Source organism: Fusarium flagelliforme, assembly GCF_020744385.1.
Source record: "Fusarium flagelliforme strain FIESC 12 MPI-CAGE-AA-0113 chromosome Unknown B0J16scaffold_4, whole genome shotgun sequence".
Lineage (NCBI taxonomy): Eukaryota > Fungi > Ascomycota > Sordariomycetes > Hypocreales > Nectriaceae > Fusarium > Fusarium flagelliforme.
The window spans coordinates 4,596,552-4,618,346 of record NW_025763506.1 but is presented as its reverse complement, the minus strand read 5'-3'; the positions used below and the strand labels follow the sequence as shown (position 1 = coordinate 4,618,346).

General features: G+C 48.0%; 10 protein-coding genes and 1 non-coding gene across 11 annotated transcripts; 7 read left to right on the top strand and 4 right to left on the bottom strand.

The window, feature by feature from the left end:
- Nucleotides 1-1,048: 1,048 nt before the first annotated feature.
- Nucleotides 1,049-2,885, top strand: B0J16DRAFT_146439 (aromatic and neutral aliphatic amino acid permease). Its single transcript, XM_046121977.1, has 2 exons — nucleotides 1,049-1,500; nucleotides 1,554-2,885. The coding sequence occupies exons 1-2, from the start codon at nucleotides 1,352-1,354 to the stop codon at nucleotides 2,782-2,784; spliced, it is 1,380 nt and encodes a 459-aa protein (XP_045983738.1). The 5' UTR covers nucleotides 1,049-1,351; the 3' UTR covers nucleotides 2,785-2,885.
- A 169-nt stretch (nucleotides 2,886-3,054) lies between these two features.
- On the top strand, nucleotides 3,055-5,179 carry B0J16DRAFT_343216 (uncharacterized protein). The gene is made up of 7 exons (XM_046127995.1): nucleotides 3,055-3,156; nucleotides 3,212-3,226; nucleotides 3,375-3,527; nucleotides 3,581-3,957; nucleotides 4,005-4,611; nucleotides 4,662-4,857; nucleotides 4,907-5,179. Exons 1-7 carry the CDS (start codon nucleotides 3,120-3,122, stop codon nucleotides 5,157-5,159), a joined length of 1,638 nt encoding a protein of 545 aa, XP_045983737.1. The 5' UTR covers nucleotides 3,055-3,119; the 3' UTR covers nucleotides 5,160-5,179.
- Nucleotides 5,180-5,359: 180 nt separating this feature from the next.
- On the top strand, nucleotides 5,360-6,767 carry B0J16DRAFT_146428 (uncharacterized protein). Its single transcript, XM_046121976.1, has one exon. The coding sequence runs from the start codon at nucleotides 5,386-5,388 to the stop codon at nucleotides 6,556-6,558; it is 1,173 nt and encodes a 390-aa protein (XP_045983736.1). The 5' UTR covers nucleotides 5,360-5,385; the 3' UTR covers nucleotides 6,559-6,767.
- Nucleotides 6,592-7,724, bottom strand: B0J16DRAFT_363143 (uncharacterized protein; the record flags this gene model as incomplete). Its single annotated transcript, XM_046129845.1, has 3 exons — nucleotides 7,106-7,724; nucleotides 6,827-7,052; nucleotides 6,592-6,779 (listed from the first exon to the last, which is right to left on the bottom strand). Exons 1-3 carry the CDS (start codon nucleotides 7,616-7,618, stop codon nucleotides 6,592-6,594), a joined length of 927 nt encoding a protein of 308 aa, XP_045983735.1. The 5' UTR covers nucleotides 7,619-7,724.
- Nucleotides 7,725-8,260: 536 nt separating this feature from the next.
- Nucleotides 8,261-8,334, top strand: B0J16DRAFT_t145. The gene has a single exon. It is a non-coding gene; the product is annotated as a tRNA-Val (tRNA).
- A 488-nt stretch (nucleotides 8,335-8,822) lies between these two features.
- B0J16DRAFT_146422 (uncharacterized protein) lies at nucleotides 8,823-10,200 on the top strand. Its single transcript, XM_046121975.1, has one exon. It carries the CDS (start codon nucleotides 8,912-8,914, stop codon nucleotides 10,115-10,117), a length of 1,206 nt encoding a protein of 401 aa, XP_045983734.1. The 5' UTR covers nucleotides 8,823-8,911; the 3' UTR covers nucleotides 10,118-10,200.
- Nucleotides 10,201-10,586: 386 nt separating this feature from the next.
- B0J16DRAFT_399993 (uncharacterized protein) lies at nucleotides 10,587-12,580 on the bottom strand (the record flags this gene model as incomplete). The annotated part of the gene is made up of 2 exons (XM_046132482.1): nucleotides 10,587-12,048; nucleotides 12,102-12,580. The coding sequence occupies 2 exons, from the start codon at nucleotides 12,578-12,580 to the stop codon at nucleotides 10,704-10,706; spliced, it is 1,824 nt and encodes a 607-aa protein (XP_045983733.1). The 3' UTR covers nucleotides 10,587-10,703.
- Nucleotides 12,581-13,969: 1,389 nt separating this feature from the next.
- B0J16DRAFT_343211 (uncharacterized protein) lies at nucleotides 13,970-14,915 on the top strand. Its single transcript, XM_046127994.1, has one exon. The coding sequence runs from the start codon at nucleotides 13,995-13,997 to the stop codon at nucleotides 14,883-14,885; it is 891 nt and encodes a 296-aa protein (XP_045983732.1). The 5' UTR covers nucleotides 13,970-13,994; the 3' UTR covers nucleotides 14,886-14,915.
- Nucleotides 14,916-15,541: 626 nt separating this feature from the next.
- Nucleotides 15,542-16,526, bottom strand: B0J16DRAFT_415367 (RTA1 like protein-domain-containing protein; the record flags this gene model as incomplete). Its single annotated transcript, XM_046133521.1, has 2 exons — nucleotides 15,542-16,281; nucleotides 16,391-16,526. 2 exons carry the CDS (start codon nucleotides 16,524-16,526, stop codon nucleotides 15,584-15,586), a joined length of 834 nt encoding a protein of 277 aa, XP_045983731.1. The 3' UTR covers nucleotides 15,542-15,583.
- Nucleotides 16,527-17,260: 734 nt separating this feature from the next.
- Nucleotides 17,261-19,180, top strand: B0J16DRAFT_288004 (Tannase/feruloyl esterase). Its single transcript, XM_046124152.1, has 3 exons — nucleotides 17,261-18,323; nucleotides 18,392-18,727; nucleotides 18,785-19,180. Exons 1-3 carry the CDS (start codon nucleotides 17,406-17,408, stop codon nucleotides 19,103-19,105), a joined length of 1,575 nt encoding a protein of 524 aa, XP_045983730.1. The 5' UTR covers nucleotides 17,261-17,405; the 3' UTR covers nucleotides 19,106-19,180.
- Nucleotides 19,181-19,787: 607 nt separating this feature from the next.
- B0J16DRAFT_305724 (WD40-repeat-containing domain protein) lies at nucleotides 19,788-21,538 on the bottom strand (the record flags this gene model as incomplete). The annotated part of the gene is made up of 2 exons (XM_046124755.1): nucleotides 21,434-21,538; nucleotides 19,788-21,387 (listed from the first exon to the last, which is right to left on the bottom strand). The coding sequence occupies exon 2, from the start codon at nucleotides 21,240-21,242 to the stop codon at nucleotides 19,788-19,790; it is 1,455 nt and encodes a 484-aa protein (XP_045983729.1). The 5' UTR covers nucleotides 21,243-21,387; nucleotides 21,434-21,538.
- Between the last annotated feature and the right edge of the window lie 257 nt (nucleotides 21,539-21,795).

Genomic DNA, 21,795 nt, shown 5'->3' with positions numbered 1-21,795 from the left:
CTGGGACTTAACAGGGCAGGTACCAGGGAGGAACTTGGACAGTCGTTACTATGTACTTGTGAATTTCGAGATAGTCGACGAATTCAGTATGAATCTCCTCTCCATCGAACAGTTTTAACTGCCGTGAGAATAAGATTCACTGGTTACTAAGATGAACCTCTAGGGTATGACATGTGAAGAAGGTGACTGAAAGCAAATCAAGTCTCGGCACTGTTCACCGTACCTAAAGTTCCCCATATCCACAGAGGTTCTAGACCAAAACAGAAGGACGGTATAACGTAATGCAAATATCCCCGTTCTTCGAGTCTGGGGAATACCGAGGGGTACGTATACAGACCAATAACGCTCAGATGATTGATCATCAAGAATTAAGCTTCTCAGCCCAGCCAAGATCCTCGGCAATGCAAGTCACAGATGTGGCTTGATAACCGTCAATCACGTATAAAAGCCCATGTCCCATCATCGCCTCCCCTTCATAAACCCCTCCGAGCTCCATTTGACACACAGACTTTGACTCCAGTCAATACCGTTCTCGACCTCTGATCTTCCAAGCCCAGACCAGCTCCACAATAATCCACTTCCTCAGTCTGGAGTTCATCTAGTTCCCCCGGAGAAGAGCTCCGCTTTGCAAACGCCTAGAACCATCTTGTCGGACCGTGATCGGCGCCCTGAGTCATTCCGAAAATGGACTAATCTCTCCACGCTAGAAATTCTTTGGAAAGAATTTTCTCGGCAGAGGCTGAAAATTTCGAGATGCCAAGGTGAGGCTCAAGTGAGGCTCTTACAATCCAAAGTTCCGTCGTCTCAGTATCTATATTCATTCACAAGTAGGAAACCCATCTTTCCCCCTTTCATGGCGACTCCTCAATCTGGGGAAACCCTTCGGTCCCTCTGTGGAGAGAGTCTGGAGCCGTGGCCTTTTACCGTATTCCATAGTGGAACCTCATAACGTAAAAGTTTGCAAATTCAATCTGAAGCTCTTCAAGATCTGCCCACTTCGACCGTTCTATCAGTTCTATCGCTTGCAGCTGTCCGATCTCGCCTGATCCACTGATGACCTTCGTAACTTCATTCTAGCTTTTTAGCTTCTGTTCCTGGTCTAGAGCTCAATTGCCCGAGTTCGGTGCGCGATGCGCCCCTCGGCCTCCCCCGATGTAATGCTTTGTCAGTGGGCCGACTAACACTAGAAGCTTTTTTCTCGTAGCGCTCTCGGTCAATTTTGCCCCAGAGGAAATTGTATTAAAGGTAGCCGTTTGCTGTTGGAATTACCTTTGTCTCAATTGGCTTTTACCTACTCTCACATTTCTGACGTTGACTCTTTTCAACACGCGATAACTCTTCAACAATCGCAATGAGCCACGACGAACACAACAGCGCTTCGGCGCAAGAAAAGGGCATTAGCGAAGCTCCTCCCGCTTTCGACCCTGCCACCAGAAAAGAAGATGCCGTTATGGCTGGTGAAGAAGCTGAGCTGATTGAGTATAAGCACTTGACGTGGTGGTATGTTCAACCCTCTTCATCTTCTAATACAAGCGCATACTAATAAATCACAGGCAAGGTGGTATCGTCCTCATCGCCGAGACCGTTTCTCTGGGCATTCTCTCCCTCCCCTCCGTCCTCGCCACCGTCGGCCTAGTCCCCGGTATCATCCTCATTCTCGTCATGGGTTTCCTGTCCACATACTCCGGTCTCGTCCTCGCCGAATTCCGCGAAGCATACCCTCACGTCCAGAACTTCGGTGACGCTGTCGAAGTCATCGGAACGTCCATCGGTATGGGTCGCGTGTTCCAGGAAGTCTTTGGTTGGGCGCAGGTTATCTTCCAGGTTTTCGTCATGGGAAGCCATCTTCTTACCTGGACCATCTGCATCAACACCCTTACCGGCAGCTCGACCTGCACCATTGTCTGGGCTGTTGTTGGACTTGCTATCTTTTGGGTTCTGAACCTTCCTCGTACGCTCAAGTACACCTCTTGGATGTCTATGGCTTCTTGCATGAGTATTACTCTTGCTGTGCTCATCACTGTTGGTGATGTTGCGCATGAGCGACCTATTGGATCTGGCAGCATTGTCATTGCACAGGAACTTGGTTTCACTGGTGCTTTCCTCGCTGTTACCAATATTGCCATCTCCTTCTCCAGCCACTCTTGTTTCTTCACCGTTATCAACGAGTTCAAGGAGCCCAAGGATTGGCCCAAGGCTCTGGCTTTCCTCCAGATTGTCGACACCACTCTTTACCTCCTCGCCGCTATCGTCATCTACGTCTTTGTCGGCCCTGAGGTTCCCTCTCCCGCTCTGTCCGCTGCTGGATCTCACACCATGCGCAAGGTCATTTGGGGAATTGCCATTCCTACCATTGTCATCGCCGGTGTTATCTACGGTCACGTCGCCTCTGCCTACATCTTCCAGCGTATCTTCCGCAACACCAAGCACATGATCCGTCGCACCAAGCTCTCCACCTTTGCCTGGGTCGGCATCACCTTCGGTATCTGGACTCTGTCCATGGTCATCGCCGAGTCCATCCCCGTCTTCAACAACCTTCTGGGTCTTATCTGCGCTCTGTTCGCCAGTTGGTTCTCTTACGGTCTTCCTGGTATTTTCTGGCTCTGGATGCACTATGGAAACTGGTTCAAGGATGGAAAGCAAACTTGTCGCTTCGTCGCCAATGTTATTCTTTTCCTGACTGGCTTCCTTATTTGTGTTCTTGGTCTTTGGGCTTCCATTGAGGCTATTGCTGAGGGTGGAAGCAAGCAGCCTTGGTCTTGTGCCAGCAACGCTGCTGAGTAATTTTATACTCTGTTGGAATGATGATGATTATATAGAATATGCATAATACCCCACGTTGTTTTAGTAATAATATTGATGAGTACCCTAAATTGAATCTGTCCCCGAGTGTTCGTGGAAAACTATAGTTTTGGGTTGATAGAGATTCGTTGTCTTACACGTTAAATCAACTTGCTCAGGTCGTCGGCGTTGGTGGCTAGGCTTTTTCTAGGTATTGCCTGTTTGGGAAAGTCTCGCCGATCTGTCATCAACCCCGCGCGTCATCATCGCCGACTCCTACTCTCTTCATCCATCTCGACCTGAAGCCAGCGGCAGGAAGTATACTAGGGCCTACAGGCATGCCGTTACTAAGAAAACCATGCTCTGAGTGCAAAAGTAAGGCATCCCCTCATATAAAAATGATCCGACTAATTGCGATTTCCCACTCTAGGCAAGCATCTCAAATGTACGTGACTCAGATACTCGAGACTACTCGGGGTTTTCTTGTGACACATCTTGTGATAAGATGCCCGGCAATGCGTACTTAATAAAACAACACTTTTGATCACGCGAACCAGATACTCGAGACTCGGTGACTGATCGACTGTTTGTAGGTGATCCAACTGCAGATAGATGCAAGAGGTGTGAAAGCAAAGGGCTGGAATGCGTGCGTACTTCAGCTCGTGCTTTCAGACATGGATCGTCAGCCAAATACGATGCGCAGTTTTCTGGGACACAAAATTGGGTGAATAGCAGCGCGAAAGAGTGTATGTGCTACGTTTGGTTGGAAGACTTCATATTCTGACAAGGCATGCTTTAGTTCGTCTTCAAACAGGCCCCAGAAAGTCCACCCAAAGAATTGCTGTTGAAGATCAAACGGATGCAGGGTCACCTTCGGGATTAGCGTCGATAGTAGTACGGCCTACAGATAATTATCCTTCCAGCACATCTCCAGATCACAGCTTCGGCCCTATATTCGACACTTCCACATGTACACCTCCTTCAGCATTTTCACCGTCCAATACCGGCCATTTTCAAGGCTCATTCCCAAGTCAACCTTTCGGAAGCTCTCAACGAGGTCCTTCTTGGGGCGGTCTACTGCATACTCTTGAACCACCACAAGGAACAGATGTACCGCTTGAAGGCGTCCAGGAAGCATGTCTACTTCGCTACTTCATCGAAGATCTCTCTCCATGGGTAAATCGTTATTCATATCTACGTGATACTGCTACTGACATCTCCAGTTCGACCTAGTCGACCCGCAAAGACGTTACCAACTCATCGTCCCCGAACGAGCCCGCCGCTATCCACCTCTCCTAAACGCCATCCTAGCCATGTCTGCCCGTCATCTCTCCCGGTTGCAAAAATACAAAACGCCCCATGGAATAGTTTACCGCGGCCAACCCTTGCCCAATCTTACCTCGGGAACAGCAGTAGAATACATGCTAAAATGCATTCCTGTACTAAAAGACTTCCACACAACTCAAGACGGTGAGATTCGAGAACTCATCGTCACTACAGCTGTGATACTACGGCACTTTGAGGAGTTGGATGACCAGGATAGTGAGTCAGGCACGGAAGTGGATGAGGGTGTTAACTTCCTTGCCATTCTCAATGCTGTTTTGAGAAGTTTGACGGCGGATGATTTGAGTCATCGGAGGGAACTGCTCAATGCGTCTTATTGGATCGCACTAAGACAAGAGGTTTACTATGCACTATTAAAAGGATTTGCGCCGCAGATTGTTGAACCGCCAGCCGAGTGGGTTGACATTTCACCTGCGAATAAGCTTGTTTCGCATACGAACCAGGTTACGAAGTGGTTGTTTAGCGACAAGTCTGAAACTGGATGGCGTGAGTACGGCCCCAGCAGTAACTGAATGACGACGGCTGATCATTTATAGGCAAGCTCAAAGAGCAGGAAGAGTACCTTGACGAATACGTCACTGGTCGTTTCGCACCTATTCTATACCGCCCTCCAGATAAAGTCTCAGGCGAAGTCTTTCCGACCATGTGGTTTGCCTCACCCATCGCTCTCACAGGGATGCAGCACCTGATGATTGCAAAGATGATTCTACTTGCAGAATCACCACTCCTATCGTAGGCCTTCCTCCCCTTACTCCTTCTCTTCCGACTAACATCGTTCTAGACGGGCCGAAGATGTCCGTGCAGCTTATCGCAAAGCGGAAGGGGCCGTGCGAAACTTGGTCTTGGAAGTATGTGGTACAGCGGTTCAACATCCGGATACCCAGCCAGGTCTTGTGAATGCTACTTTGGCTATTCAGATGTATGGAAGTTATTTTACTGATCCTTGGGAGAGGGACGCTTTGAGGAAGACTGTGAGGATGTTTAGGGATTGTCAGGCGTGGCCCTTGGCGAAAGCGTTGAGGGACTTTCTATAGACTCTTATGCAGTTGCTTGGTGACTGATATTACTAAATAAAACATCTATTAACTATTTTGCAAAAGATTCATGTTGTGAGCGAAGTCCAGTCCGTGTAGCCTACTACATTCGGCTTAATATTATTCCAGATCCGATAATAGATGCAGTGAGATTATAGACTGATGGCTGAAAAGCGTCTTTCCCTCACTATCTCTTTGTTGTTAACTCCTACTACATCAGCTCTCAATGCTATCAACACGGCGGAAATCATGCAGAGCTTGTGTCAGGTCCAAGCGACGCTGTGATCTCGGTCTACCATCCTGCGATCGTTGTCTCGCTAGAAAAGTATCCTGCGAGTACCCTTGGGCTGATGGTAACTCTTCACTATCGACTCAAGACTTTTCTTGGGTTAATGGAGCCTCCAGTGAGATCTTGATACACGAACTTACCACTGTCCCTCAGCCGCTTTCTCCAGCCATGGCAGTCTTACTGGACGGTCTTATCAATAGTAGAGAGACATCGCTCACTTTCAATTTCGCAACTCCATTAGCGAGTGGACCACCGCTGTTGATTCAACCTGAGGGAGCTATACCTAGTAGCGGCAAGTTCCAGGCTCGCACAGAATACGTAGGGAGGCGAATAGCTGCGCAAGCTATTGCATTAGCTCAAGCTGGGCAAACCACCTTTATTCATCACTCACACGTCGGGACTTCTGCTGTATTGCAAGATGCTCTTGCAGGAAGCTCGTTGCATGCCATGCGAAACCCAGCTAATGCGGAAATTGTGAGGAGCGAGATTTCAAGACGGGCAGCGCTTTTGATACAGGCTGTCGAAGAAATACTCGTTCATAGCCAGACTATTGAACTCGATCTTCTCCCTCCGGTTCAAGCTTTGCTCATCTATCAGGCCATCCGACTCTTTTCAACTATAGATATCACTCAACAAGCGCAGGCAGAGCGTGATGCAAAATATTTAGCATCGTGGGCCACAAGGCTGCGGGAGAAAATACAACCATTTAATACCCCAAAGGATTGGACAAACTGGGTACGCCAAGAAAGTGTTCGAAGGACGGTTCTGTTTGTCGAAGTGATTACTGGGGTATATACTTTTCTGAAACATGGATGGGACACAGGCGAACGAGAAATAGACAACCTTTGTTTCACAGCCCAAGCTGCACTGTGGGAAGCCAGATCTGCAGTTGAATGGGAACTGGCCTGGACTAAATACCCGCGACTTGAGGCTACTATATCGACCTTTGGTCGCGATACAAAAGAGGCGAAACCTGATGACTTTGAGGAACTGGGAATTATATTCCGTGCGACGTTCACTGGCTTGGAAGCTTTGGAACGGTGGCTTGATGGTGATAGAGAGTTGTTGAGACGATGGGGACTTAAAGAGCAGATATTGCCTCACTATTGAGGTGCCTAGGGTCTAGCGTGAGATGGGACCTGTTCACTTGGCTACTTCATACTCCAACCCATGAACCCCAACACGGAGGAAGTTCTCGTCATTTTCAATACGCTTTCCAAGTTCGCCGGAAGCAAGTTCCTCGACATCCCATGAAGACCAGATGAACCGACCGTTCAAGAACGCAGCCTCATCCGAAGCAGCCCAAACCGCGGTAGATGAAGGTAGACTGACTAGAGGGCATTAGCGTGCGAAAGACAGACGGGGTGGCTCAACTTACTGTCATCCCAGTCAAGCGTGGTTTCGTCAACTCCCAGTTCCGCGGCAGCTGGAGTAAGAATTGCGCCTGGATGAATACTTACGAACTGTATCTCAGACACTGGCAGCTCACGAGCGAGGAGCTGAAGCAAAAGTGCAGCTGAGTTCTTGCTCAAAGAGTAACTGGGAGAGTAGGAAGCGGCGGGGAAGTCGTGGATGGCGGAAGTGGAGATGTTGACGACATACTTCTATTCGTCTCTTGGTTAGTCATGGGAGAGATATGGGTGTAGTCACGACATACCTTTCGTCCTTGGCCCAAGGCCTGCTTCCTCAGCCTATCGCAGAATTGATGAGAAGATCGAACATTGACCTCATAGGCGTTCCAGACCTCTTCCCATCCGAGGTCCGTCATCTTTCCAAACTGGCTTGTGAGCGCAGCATTGAGAACTATAACATCAACATCAATACCATCCGAATCAAGCTGGTCCCAGAGCTTATCAACACTGGCAGGCGAGGCAATTTCACAGCTTCGACCTTCAAACACATTGCGTCCGGTTTCTTGAGTGAGCTTCTCAGCGGCAGAGTCTGACTTGGACTGGTCTCTGCCGAGGATAATGACTCTTTCAGCACCGGCGGCGGCGAATGCGCGTGCTATTTCGAAACCGATGCCGCGGGTTGCTCCTGTGATGAGGATGGTTTTACCAGCTTGGGATAGAGAGGGGTTGGAAGGTGAGATGGCAGGGTAGACGGCCTTGTGGGTTTTGCTCGTTATGTGGAAGAGGCGATAGCCAATCTGTACGGTTTCGTTTGCCATGATGGATAGAGGGTAGGACTGTTGAAGGTTGGAGAGAATTTGTTGTTGTTTCTTACTATCTCAAGGTGCACAGGTTGGCTATTTTATAGAGAAAGAAAATGATGATTTTATTAATTCAAGATTACAAAGATGATTTGAAAACAATATGCTGTATTACATGCATTGCGGAATTCCACGATGTTATCCAAGTGAAGCTTCAATATTGCGGAAATCCGCGTGGAGATCCGCATCGCATTTAATAAACAAGCCAATGACAAATTGCTCACATAGGACACTCTCATAATTGGAATATCAGCTGAACTGAGCGCTTACTCACTGGGTCAATTATTGTATCAGTTTTTTGTACACGGTATGTCAATTAGCAATAGCAGAGTACAGCGTGGTGTTGTAGCTGACAATGAGAAACTCGTCCAAAGCAGACTATTCATCCGATTAGTTCAATAAGCAATTACGATGATGAACCAGCATGTAGCCGGGCAGACCCCATGGTGTCCCACCTTCTATACTAACATCAATTGATTCTTTCGCTTTCCAAGGTTTGACGATTACCGATTAAGATACAGTGGTTTTGCAGTCTCGAATGCAGCGCTGGGAATTAAGTCATAGTTCAAAATTGAGGAAATCCCTGTATAAAAACAGCTTGGTACTGTGGTCTAGTTGGTCATGACATCTCGTTAACACCGAGAAGGTCCCCGGTTCGAGCCCGGGCAGAACCTCATTTTTTTACCATTTAGAGAACTTGTCTGATCATCCAATAGTACCTATCTTAGGATTAAAATAAAAGACCTCATTAACTTAATTGCTTATTGTATGATCTACAACATACTGGACTGAATAACATAGAAAACAGAAAGAATCACAATGAATATACTGATTAATTAAGTAAAGTAATTGTATCTTCTTTAGATGTGACTATTCCTAGCTCTGACTGCCTGAAGAACACAGAGAATCACTAGGCGGGCTACTTTTAAGACACATTATTTCCTTCCCCCCTTTATTGTCTGCGTCAGAGCTGGAGAGAACGAAAGTGGGGCCCAGATACGATCTCCCTCAAGTTCGTCTCGCGTTCGTTTGGTATGCTTCCGTGGCCTGTGCGTATACGAAGCGCTAGTACTAGAGTCAATTAGCCACATGTGCCTCGTTTATTCGTATTCGGATCCCCACTTGCGCCTTGTTCGGAACCTCGTTTGACCTGCGTCCTTTAAATCGTAATGTCTTCCTGCAAATGTGCTTCCGTCCGCCTTTGACCTCGTATCATAACATGCCCAAACCCGAGCTGCAGCACCCATCCGAATGACATCCGAGGGCCCAAGCCAAAGCGAGAGTCGTCGCACTCACAGAAAGTCCAAGACAGGCTGCGTCACATGCAAGAAGAGGCACGTCAAGTGCGACGAGGCTCGCCCAAGGTGCGCCAATTGTACCGTAGGGAACCGGACCTGCTCGTACGCCGTTGCGCCTCACCAAGCTGAACCGAGCACCACTGTCGCCTGTACCGGCGATGCAAGCGCGAGCGCAAGCAACAGCCCGACAGCATCAGCATCAGCACCTCACTCATCTACTGCTCTGCTTGCGGGGCCAGCTGATACGGAGTCAGCCGCTCACTATGACGCCATTCACATGAGTCTTCTCCACCATGCCGTCGTCCACATGGGAAGCTATACGGGAGTGGGCGGTGACATGAGCCCAGTGCTGGAAACTGCTCTTGAGAGCGCGCACACCGCACCCTACTTCCTCGATCAATTGCTTGCTATCAGTGCTTTGTACCAATCTACTACAGCGCAGGCACGCAAGCAGCTCTATCTTAGGTACGCCACAGAACTGCAGACGCGGGCCTTGGGCAAGTTCCTCGAGGCCCGTGAGAACATCAGCGAGACAAACTTCATGCCCGCCTTCCTTTTCACCTCCTTTGTTGGGATCCACGTCCTACATAATACCTTTAGTGACCATCAGGATAATCTCGGCGAGTTCATTAGCGCGTTTGTAGATTACGCGCGAGTTCACCGGGGAATCCGCACCGTGACGGCCGATTATTGGGATCAAATTCTTGTCTCAAATTTGACCTCCATTCTGGGCATCGTGGAGACTGGCAACAGAGTCGATGATCTGGAATCCGGGACCGAGACGATTGCGTTGCGTAAACAGTTGGAGACACTGTCAGATTCCTCGCGGATGCCGGTTACCGCGTCCATTGACGCTCTGCAGCGGATGCAATGGGTCCTTGATCTTGCAAATCACAATGCGCAAAGCCTCAGCAACAGAATCCAGGCCGCTCTAGCTTGGCCTATCATCATTTCAGACGATTATCTCGATGCATTATATGTACGCCATCCTGAGGCGCTGGCAGTGTTGGCTTTCTTCCTTGCCTTCGTGTACGAAATTCGATCGTTTTGGGTCTTTGAATCTTGCGGGAGTTCTCTCATCCAAGCGCTAGCAAATCATCTTGGACCTTTTTGGAAGGAAGGTTTGAGTTGGCCGCTGTCAAAACTCCCTGGATCTTGATGCATTATTCTCCAAACCACCCCTCACGTAGCATACTTGGTACCTAAAAAGATGAAACGGTGCCTCGTAGATCGTCTTGACATCCTCTACAAGAAGCTTATCATACAATCATTCCATTACAATTTTTGCAACTCTGGAAATACCAAGAACTTTCCACTCTTTATTTCACTTCAAGTCAAATACTAGCGCGCATACACAGCTAGTGCAAAATGATAGATACTGTGGAAAATAACTGAAGAAACATGGAAATTTCGGCGCTGTCGCAGACTTGCCTTGTGTTGGTAGTATTGCAACGATTGGGTCCAGAGCCATGGCGCATTTCAATTCATGGCCATTCCACCTAGTCTTCATGCATCACATCGCGTTAGATCATTGCAGGAATGAGAATACATTGCATGTGTTACTTCAGTCCGGGACCAAACAACACGATTTTGCATTACAACAAAAAGCTAGCAGGGGGAAAAAGGAGATAATAGAAAGGTTTTGACGACATTGACCAGCTCGGACCAGTCAAATATCTATGGGGTTAATCTAATCTAATTATGCACAAGCATACAGGGAATGGCAAGGTAGCCTCTTATTGCCCTCAGTTTCCAGCGCAAAGCATTCCGCTGTTCAAATCGTACTGCCAATTGTCACTGCCAACGCCCGAAAGTACGTAAAGGCTGTTGGTAGGGTCGTATTTCCGCTTGATCTGAACAAGACTGTCGTAGTTTGTACCGTAGAAGTCCTCAATGAAGTTCTTATTGAAGGGGTTTGCTTCGTTGATGTAGGAGCCAGAACCTGGCGCCCACTTGCGCCACAGCGCTTCCTTACGCTCCTCAATCCACTCGGCAGCCACACTCAGTTCGTCCTGAATGTTGGGGTTGGTTTCGTTGAGCTTTACCCCTGTGCTTAAGACGTGGAGGTAGGCTTGTCGCCAGGCTGGGTTCAGGCCACCGCGCATGTCCTGTGAGACATCCCTGGGTCCCGGTCCGCCCTGAAGACCAATAATCATATTGGAGGGCTCTCCTTCGACTTGAGATTCCATCATCGCGTAGAGATGATTCTGGACGTCGTCCAATGATAGATCGGTGAGATGGGAATGGCCGAGTAGACGACTAGAGACTAAGCTGATATCGCTGCATGCGCTGGGGTTTGGGTTTAGCACGTCGAAGAAGGTTAGGAAATCCGGTGCCACCTTTGGCTCTGCCATCGTGACCTTGACGCCTTTAACAGCAGCGTAAGTCGTCATCCTGTGGCTGATTGGCTCAAGCAGAGATTTCAGCGCCGAGGTTGTGGTGTTGTAGCCATACAGCGTGATCGTGAGCCCGACGCCCTTTTGAACAGATGATTGGTGGTTGCTGGTTGAGATTGTTGATGTCGCAGCGAACCCGTTCCCTGTTATGCCAAGATCCATCAAGCCCGGAAGACTTCTGACGAGAACTGCCATAGCTTTCCAAGACGCCGTAGCTGCCTCAACTGTCACATTGTCTGAAAGGTCCATGGAGATGGATGACCAGACCACGTTCTTAGGGTAAGGGTGGGTTCGTAAAACGTACTCGACGACAGCTCCGTACAGGCCAGGACCGCCACCGCGAATGGCCCAGAGAAGATCTTGGTTCTGAGCAGCATTGGCCACCAGGATGCGGCCATCTGTGGTTACAACTGTAGCTTGAAGCACCTGGTCGGCGGCTAGACCATAGTGACTGGAAAGAGGACCATGCCCACCACCTCCGATGAACCCGCCTAGACCGACTGTCGGATCTTGACCGCTCACCACTGTTCTTCCCACCGAGTAAGCGCCCTTGAGCACATCTCCCCAGTTATTACCACTGCCAACCACAGCGACATGTTCGGTTGTGTTTTTGGATGGATGAGGCCAGTCAGACTTAAAGCTCATGTTACGAAGCTGATGCGTCCAGATGGACAAGGAATAAGCACCGCTAGATCTTTGTGAATGTCAGCGCGCTATCCTCTTCAAATTAATAGGTTCTTGACATACCGTCCATTCAGATCGTGTCCTGTACCCTTGACCACGATGCGGATATTGCGTGAGCTGGCCCATTCCATAGCGGTGGCTATCTGAATTGCAGACGTGGCTTCGAGAACGTATTGAGGCAATCCGCCAATTTGGCAGGTTTGTCCTGATCGATAACCATGGTCGCTGGGAGGGACACACGAGTTGTTTGCCCAGTAGGAATACCCAATTGACTCAGGTTGGGCCGCATGAAACTCAGACAAGAACCAGTTCTCAGTTACGGTGTCGCAACTGACGGCGGACAAGAAATCGGTGTCGTTGTAGCAAGAAGAGGCCACAGGCGCGGATCTAATCAAAGCGCCATTGACAGTTTGATTCAGAGCGTCCCATTCTCCTGTCGAAGGCCAATCGCCACTGGATGGATGGTTTTTGCAGATTAACTCGGCGGTGGCTGTGGTGCACAAGGCCAATGCGGCTGCGAAGAGTGTACCGTTGATTCTCATTGTGTTGCAGAGTCGTTTGATCAAAGAGAGAGTCGAATTCGATGCTGCTCTCTACTGTTTGGACTCAAAATCATGAAGACCTTCCGTTCTTTTGTACGTGAAGAATCTCCCAACCCTCTTGACAACCATTACGCGTTTTCGTGTTCATGGTGAGCATGGACTCTGGACGCCTACATGGTGCTGTCCTCTTGTCAATGCGTTTTACGTGACAACTAAGGCTCTGGGTGAAATCACAGTCAGTCCAAGATTGAGTGGCGATCTTTCGTTGTAGCCCCTCGTATGGAGTCCAGTGCCTTACTTGTGGGATACGAGCAACAAAGATGACTCGGGTTCGTGAAGACTTGGCACTGTGGAGCCCGACGTCGGCTTTTTGGGCTCAGTGCTATGCGCCGGAACTTTATTGAGCAAGCATTTTTACCTTAGGGGTTTTAGATGTAGGTTGAGAATTTGTGTGGAAAAGTAATAACAGGATCGGTCTTACCGAGATTTCCGGAAGAAGGCCTTCAATAGATCTTGTTACTTGATGAAATGCTAAATTATGGGATCTCTGTGAAGAACATCCATGGTCCAACCCTCTAGAGCGATAGCTGCAATAACCACCATGCGGTCCGGCATTGCAAGAAACTTTGCAGTGGCAATAGCAACATATGCAACTCTGGCTATGCAGATACGGCTGGTTGTGAGTTCAGAACGGTAAGTGCCAGAGCATGCCGACAATCAAATAGCTAAAGATTGAGAATAAAGTAAGATTATGATTGCTTCCTTAATTCTAGTTCGATTGTACATACCAAGTTATCAGATGCATTCGTTCATTCCTAAACCTCTTTACGATGGCCCGTGGGTTGCCACTTAATGCTTCTAGAACCTCAAACGCATCGTATTGATTCGGGAATGTGTGCGTCTGCCGAATCCGAAACCCGAAGCATTTGACCGAGCTAGAATAGGCTAAGGCTAGTAGAGCCTTGGCCCGGCTATCACGTAGGCAGGACATTCCACATTAATTACTGCCTAGACCCCTTGTATACTCTTCCACGTACTGCCTTGAGCTCTCGAAAGCTCTCGAAACTCCATAGACAGACGTTCGTATTCGCGGACCAGTTCGCTCCCAAGTCTTTTCGCAAATTCTTATCTTCATCTACCAATGCCAAAACACCAACGAGGCCGGCTCCCAGGTCGCCGAGCCCACCGAAAGTCAAGAAACGGTTGCAATGAATGCAAAAGTCGACATATTAAATGCGACGAAACCCGGCCAGAATGCCGGAACTGTGTCATAAGCGACCTGGTCTGTTCATACCTCACGATACCTTCAACCCCAAGCGGAGCCGACGCCGCATCTACTATCACCAGTGTCGTTGGCAACCACCCTTTGGCAGTTTCTAGACAGACACAGGATGGCACACAGCATCATGGACCGATGTTTACAGTAACTCACATGGTTTTTCTTCACCATGCTGTGACAAACATGTCGGACTTCATGGCCCTTAAAGTGAGAGCACAGCACGTGATCGAGGCTGCCCTAGAAAATGCATACAGGGCGCCTTATCTTCTGGATCAAGTGCTCGCGCTTTCGGCGCTTCATCTCTCAAGCCAGGACGTGGTACATGCATCATTATTCCGTCGGCAAGCCAATGAGCTGCAAACACGGGCGCTAAACCTATTCAATGAGGCCAAGGACTACATATCCGAAGACACTTACGTGCCGACGTTTCTTTTCACCCCATTGCTCGGGCTCCATGTCCTTCACGAGACACTTCATCGACGCCATGATACGCTAGCGGAATTTATTGACGATTTTATTAGCTACCTTCGTCTTCACCGAGGAGTACGGGCCATCACTACAAAGTACTGGCACCCTATGCTGCATCCCGAGTTGCAACTGCTCATGCACATCCCAGTCATATCTGAGCAAACGGACTCACATCTTCTAGGAGAAGACACAAAACCACTAAGGGAGTTCCTTGAGTCATCTTCAACCTCGTCTATCGCTACTGAAGCTTGCCTCTCAGCACTTGGTCGGGTTCAGTGGATACTGGACATGACAACACAAGAGCCGTCCAGATCTAATATTGGCACTCACGCGGTCATGGAATGGCCGCTGCTTATCCCTGAAAAGTACATTGAAGCCTTATATGAGCATAGGCCGGAAGCTCTTGTCGTTTTGGCATTCTATGGTGCTACATTGCACCGGTATCGACAGTTCTGGGTGTTTGGTCATTCAGGCTCATATTTAATCCACCTGGTGGCCAAGACGGTCGGTTCCTTCTGGCAAGATGCATTAGCATGGCCATTACAGGCCCTTGCATAAGCTTTACTATTTACAGATAGTATAAAGATGTTAGTATCATATAATATTATACTAGAAAGAATGTATTTTATTATTTTCGCAACAGCATCATGTTTTAGGCTTGTAACCCATCATCGAAAGGCATGTAAATACCCGAGCCCTGTGACTTTCCGTTGAAAGACTGAATGAATATGCTTGCTAAGGCCAAGAATATCAGAGAAAACAGAGTTTTGAATCCCATTTTTGATGTGTTTGGGTAAATGGAAGTCTACGAATGAATGTTGTGGTGATTTTTGAATGAACATCCGATGGTAAAGATGGGTCTGGCTCTGGGCTGTAAAGACGTTAATGAAATATTTCAGTGTAGATGGTTGCCTCTTACAGTTTAACAAAAAGAGTTGAAAAATGTTTGTAGGGTAGGGGAGATATGCTAGAATGGTGTACCGTTGCATTGCAAATGGTGAGGATTCACTGTGTTGCACGCTAAGGCGGCAGGTCACATACAGTAGAATCAAGAATCGAGTACAGAATTAAAAGTAGGCCAAACGGATTTAATTAATTCCATTTAAATAGTGGTGATTTTATCTCCTTGACTTACTTCATATCTCCCTTGAATTGTCGTATGGTCATTGTCTCTCGATATACGTCAACTCCAGCTTCACTTCTAACCACTGTTCGTCCCTGTCCCTGTCCCTGTCCCTGTCCCTGTCCCTGCCGCTCTATCTCCGACACTGCAATAATCGTTTACGAGGAGGAGACTCGCTAGGCCGCTGTCCTTCCAATGCAAATTCGATATCCATAGACTTCAGCCAAACAGGTCCCGGGAATCTCCATGCAAAGATGACGACTGTTGCAAACATCAACAGCGCGTCAAAAACATACAAGGTCCACTCGTGCTTCAGTAGGTAACCATCCTGCCCTCCAACGTATTCCACCACTCGAAAGACAGACCTGACCATGATCAGGGCGCTGATAATGTAAAGCATAACAAGGAGCTTCTCCCAGTTATTACCAAAATTGGCATATACATTCGGTCTTTGAGTTCTGACTCTATAGTGGAAGATTACAGAGGTAACAACATAGATACCGAACACAACAATTTGCACTAAGAGGCCGGCGATAATCATGTTTTCACCCATCTTCGGGTCATCCGACGTAGCCATCATGCTAGCACCACCAGACTGAAGCGCAAATGATAGGACATCGCCCATGACAAAGAGCTTTGTAAGCAGTCTGACACGGATAATCGACAGTGGCTGAGCTTGGATACTCCTGATGATACGTCCCAATGTCATGTAAACAGATGCCGCAAAAAGGGCAGGTGCCACGAGAATGAAAACACTCTGGATAACGTGCGGGATCAGTTCATCGGTCTTATCCCTGGCAGTAGCTCGTGCTATGAATCCAGCCGTTTCCACTATGGCTGAGTTAGCAATCCGTATTGGCATAGAACAAGCGTATAACCCTAAACGCGACTATGAAGAGAATACGTACAGATCCCACCAATGACAAAAACTGAGCAATACCATGCCTTGGTTCTAAACATTTGCAAGTGATGGCGGTTGTCCCAAGAGCAAACAGGATAGCAAACACAACAGCGGCCGGTACATTGGGAAGGTACAGCCATAAAGCGTAGCCATTGTAGGTTTTTAACTCGGCCATCTTTTTATGACTTTGAACCCGTGTTAGGGTTCGGCGAGATGGTCGAAGAATATGCAAGAGAAAACAGAACGAACAGTAATAGCGGAATTGGTAAATAAATCAAGTGTCAAACAGAACAATCGATAATGTTTCTGTAATAAGGAGAACTATTTGCATTATTATACTTGTTCACATCACATGTTGAGGCTTTTGATCTATACATATAACCTGTGGTGGGGTGAGCTGGCTGTATGTGGCTTAGGTACGTTCGCTTCCATCGGTTCCCGTTCGTTTTCATTCGTGTTCGTTCGTGTCACTCGGGTTTTACGCGTATCGACGTTAGCTTACGGTACAGCGTACATCTCGACCCCAGACTACGATAACATGGTTCCATGGAGTTGCAGCGATCATTTAACCTGTCCTTCATTTCTTTTATCTTGGTATTTCATGCTACGATACGTACCAATCGAATGGGTAGAAACTACACGTGGAGAAGCCGAGATAACGCTAACTTCTGAAGGCGGCGCCGGTACCAAGACCGACAAAGTTGGAATCCGATCATCAATGGAAGTTTGAGGGAAATTAGCCTGGCCGCGCGGCGGTGGATGAGGTTTCGTATTGTCGGGTTGGGCCTCGTACTTACATCGCTCTAGGAACTAGCATCGGCTGAACCATGAGGATCCATATATCCACTGCTGAGACATGAGTAAGTTGTGGTCTAGTAGCGGAGCCGACGTAAACAGATATCACAGCCTCTTCCACAATCGCAAGTTGCAAATCTTTAACGTGGTCCGTGATCTACTGAATATATATAGAAAGCAATTATCGACAGTCATTGAACTTTTGCCTTAACAACACCAGCACCAACACCTTCGCTCTTTACCTTGTTTAATATCGACTATGATCAAGTCTCTCTTTAACGGCACTGTGCCGGCTTCGGCTTGCATACCCGCCTCTATTCCGTATCCTAGTTTATTTGGGGCTGAGTTCGTTTCTCTCGAAGCCAGCCACGTCGCCAACTTCTCCTCGAACGTTCCTATTGGAGTTTATGCGAACCATGGCGCCGTAGAGGTTGATAACGTCAGCTACTGCAATGTCACTGTCTCCTATACTCATCCTGGCCGGAATGACCATGTCAACGTCCAAGTCTGGCTGCCTACAGACACCTGGAATGGGAGACTCCAAGCTATTGGTGGTGCCGGCTGGCAAGCGGGCCTCCATCAGGCTGGCATTATGGCCATGGGGGCAGCCGTCGGGGACGGCTATGCTACAGTTTCAACTGATGCTGGCCTGGGCTCCCATGTTAACGCAACCGCCTGGGCCCTTCTCAGCGAAGGCAATGTGAACCAGGATCTCCTTCTGAACCTGGCCTCCACCTCTATCAATGATGCCAGTGTGATCGCCAAAAGTGTCATCACGAGCTTTTACGGTCAAGCGCCCAAGTATTCATACTTCACTGGCTGTTCTCAAGGCGGCCGACAAGGAATGTTGCTTGCACAGCGATACCCTGAAGCGTACGATGGTATTGCCGCGAGCGCACCAGGAATCAACTGGCCTCAAGTCTTTTCCGGGGGGTTGTGGGGTACGTTCCTCATGGACAAGTTGGGTGAATACCCGCCCGCGTGCGAGATCAACGCCATTACCGACGCCGCATTGGAAGCTTGTGATGGAAACGATGGCGTGATTGATGGAGTCATCACCGACCCTAATAGCTGCGATTTCAAAGCAGCAACCGTTGTTGGTACCATGGTGAACTGTACCGAGTTGGGAAGCCAGCGGCCTGTCTCCTCTGCCGCCGCTACTATTGTTCAGGGAGTCGTAAGTATCCGTTGTCAAGTAAAAGCCTGCTCAAGCATGGTCGCTAACTTCTTTTCCTTTTCAAATAGTGGGATGGAGCAAAGTACGAAGATGGCCGACCTATCTGGTTTGGTGTGTCAAAGGGCGGCGCGTTGACTGGATCTATGACCGATCAGGCCCTTATCCCTACGAGTTGCAGCAAAAACGGAACCTGTACACGGGACATCTATCCGCTGGGTGAACAATGGGTCACCTTGTTCGGCATGAAGAAGCAGAACGGGACTACAGCTAATCTCTCCCAAGAGAAATATGAGCGTCTCGCTCAAAGCCTTGTGCAGGAGTATCGGTCGTTCTTGGGCACAGATGACCCTGATCTCTCTGCGTTCCAGAAGCGAGGAGGAAAGCTTATAAGCTACCATGGAACAGTATGTCCACCGCTTTTTGCACTCATCAAGTCAGCCTTTTCTAATATTTCCTCACAGACCGATAGCATCATCCCAGTCAATGGAACCCTGCACTACTACGACTCCGTTGCCGCTCAAATCCCCGATGTCCACGACTTTTATCGCGTCTTTGTCGCACCAGGTGTCAACCACTGCTTCGGAGGCAATGGAGCATATCCCGATACCACTTTCGACGCTCTTCGAAGTTGGGTAGAGGAAGGTATCGCTGTGGACACACTTCCGGCCACCAGCGTAGGCATTACGCCCGAGATTAAGCGTACGCTCTGTCCTTACCCCAAGAAGCAGGTTTTTGGTGGTGCCCAGAATTCCACCACAGTGGAAGACTCCGTTTGTGCTTAAGCAGTACTTTAAGTCGGCGGTGAGATTTATGCTATCGGGGGATATAACTAGATATATATAGAGAAGTAGTTGGACTGTAAGATAGGATTTATGTTAAAGTAAATAGAATAATTATATTCAATAAAAGCAATTTTGACTCTCATCCTCTAAGTATCTTCTCTTTATTTGATAGATAGGTGCGTTTGATTTATATTACTAGATGAATCTCTTATGTACTTACTAAGTAGACGTCCTGGTAGTGGGAGAACATCTTATTAGTATCAGTAGAATCAGGAGCTGCGGGTTGCTTAATGCCTCCAGAAGCATCGCGAGGGAGGCCATTTCTCGACCTAACCCGTGAAGGCATAATCTGCTATGCAGCTCATAAGTTGGCACCTGACCGTATAATCAGGTTGGGCACGAAGTGACGCTTTGCATAGATTGATGCCGAGATTTTGGCATCTTTTTAATGATCCTAGGCATAATTGCTGACAAAAGAAAGTAAGGGGCTGTCCTCATTGACATAAGCATCAAGGTAGTAATTGCAGATGTGTCACAATCCAGCTCATGTCAGTAGCAAGATGCATGCTTTCTTGATGTCAATGGCTCGGTTTTCTTAATAAGTCCTAGTATATGTAGGTTGACGAAAACTGCGCCCATAACTCAATAGTCCCTCGAATACCTAAAACATAGAGCACCTGAGCTATTGAGTAACCCGATAGCTTGGAGACACTTGGTAGCGCGTGTCAAAGGCGCAATCCTGGCGATATACCTTTATCTTGCCCATAGTATCAGTTGTGATGACTATGTGACCACCGAAATGACTGCTAGAGCAATTCTCAGACGCATCGTTCATCTTTGTCTTTGACTTTGGGAAAGAGTTGAGGGTCATATCGGCTATGCACGACATATTCGCTGCATGGTTCCTAGTACCGTGCAAATCAATGCGCTTTGAATTTCGAAAACCGCAAAGATTGTAGATCGGGTCTTTGGAGAGACTAACAATTTCTCGGGTACGCTTTGGGGCTATAATGGCGTTTGTGACCGCTTCAGAGTGCGTATGGAATTTCTCATGAGATTCCTGGGGTTCCCCAGAGTTCAGGTGCCAGATGTGCACCTCATCATTCTCGCCACCGCATATGGCATATTCTCCACTGTCGTTGAACCGGGCGTGGATTTGACTTGACTGATTCCTTATCCCCTCGAGCTGGTATTGCAAACAATAGTCGGCGAGATAGTATATCCGGACCAGTGAATCATTTGTCGTGATCATTAACCTCGCTTGTCCGGTCTTGTCGATACTGTCATAGGAGGTTATCGTCTGGAGACCTGTGATCTTGAAGCAAACTCCACTCTTGGAGCCAGAAGACTGGATACACATCCGACTCCTTTCAATCAAGCCTTCAGTGCCAAGAAAGATGCAAATCCCATTGAAAGTGCCGCATATCGCAACCTTTCCATCCGGCGAAAAAGCTACGGCGGTGATGATATCTGCCATAGGTGCTGAGTGAATGATGGACATTTCTGTGATACTCCAAAGCCTTAGTATAGCGTCGAAAGATCCAGAGAGAAAGAAGCGGTCGTCGGTAGGATGAAACGCAACTGAGGTCACAGTCCTGTCGTGTTGAAAGACGCGAATGCATGTTGGCTGACTTGGGTGCCACAAGCGAACAGTTTTGTCGGCTGAACCCGAGAGTAGAAAGTCATTTTTACTCCAACTCAACGTCAGGATGTCGGCTGAGTGGCCCTTGAACTCTCTGCAAGGCTGGGATAGAAATACCGGTGCCAGAGGGCTTTTCGATGCTAGCGAAAACTGACTCTCATATCTTTCTTGTGCCAAACGCTCCTCCTCTGTGGCGATGACCTTGAACACTTTGATGGATCGATCCTTACCTGCGACAGCCAAGTACTGACCACTCAAACTGAAATCAGCCACCCAAATAGTAGCATCGCCACCGCTTGACATCTTGGATCCTATGGCAGTCTGCGGAACTGATTTGGCATATCCAGAATCAGGTTGCTTACCACCTGTCAATTCCTGGGCAAGGAACAAATTCCGGAATTGACTGTTCCGCATGCTGTGTGACTTGATCCGGATATATCTTGGGATCTCTCTCTGGAGATCCGAGTGATTTCTTTCTATGTGTGGCCTAGTCATGATACCTCTGTATTGTGATATCCAATTGTATTCAGACGAATATGGTTTGTTATCCAATCGAGTGTAATGATGCGTGCAATCCAGAATGATCCCAGGACTCCGTGGTTAAGATTGAGTTTGGTGGTTTTGAAATGCTTCGCTCTGCCTACATTTTGTAAACAAAATGAATACGTGATGATTGGAATACTCACCTGACTTACTCATTGGGCTCGCTAGGACTTTTAACATAGATACTGGGAGAGTTGCGAGGGTAATGTAGTCTACCTATGCCAAGGTCAGATCTTGCCATGTGGAACTATTTAAGTAATTGAATCAGTTTGTAGATGCTTTGGCGAGCTTTGATATTATTACACAAATTAGCAGTGCTCCCATTAGCAAATTGCGAAGCGGCGGTATCCGAAGACCCGGGTCCGAATCCGAAATACGGCTTCCGCGGACCGACCTTTGCAGTCGAAAGCTCGTTTAGACAGTCCCTGCACAGCGTCGGTAAGCGAGGATAAAAATAAGTATATCTGGAATACAACTAAAGTCCAGATTGAAGATTAATTTACTA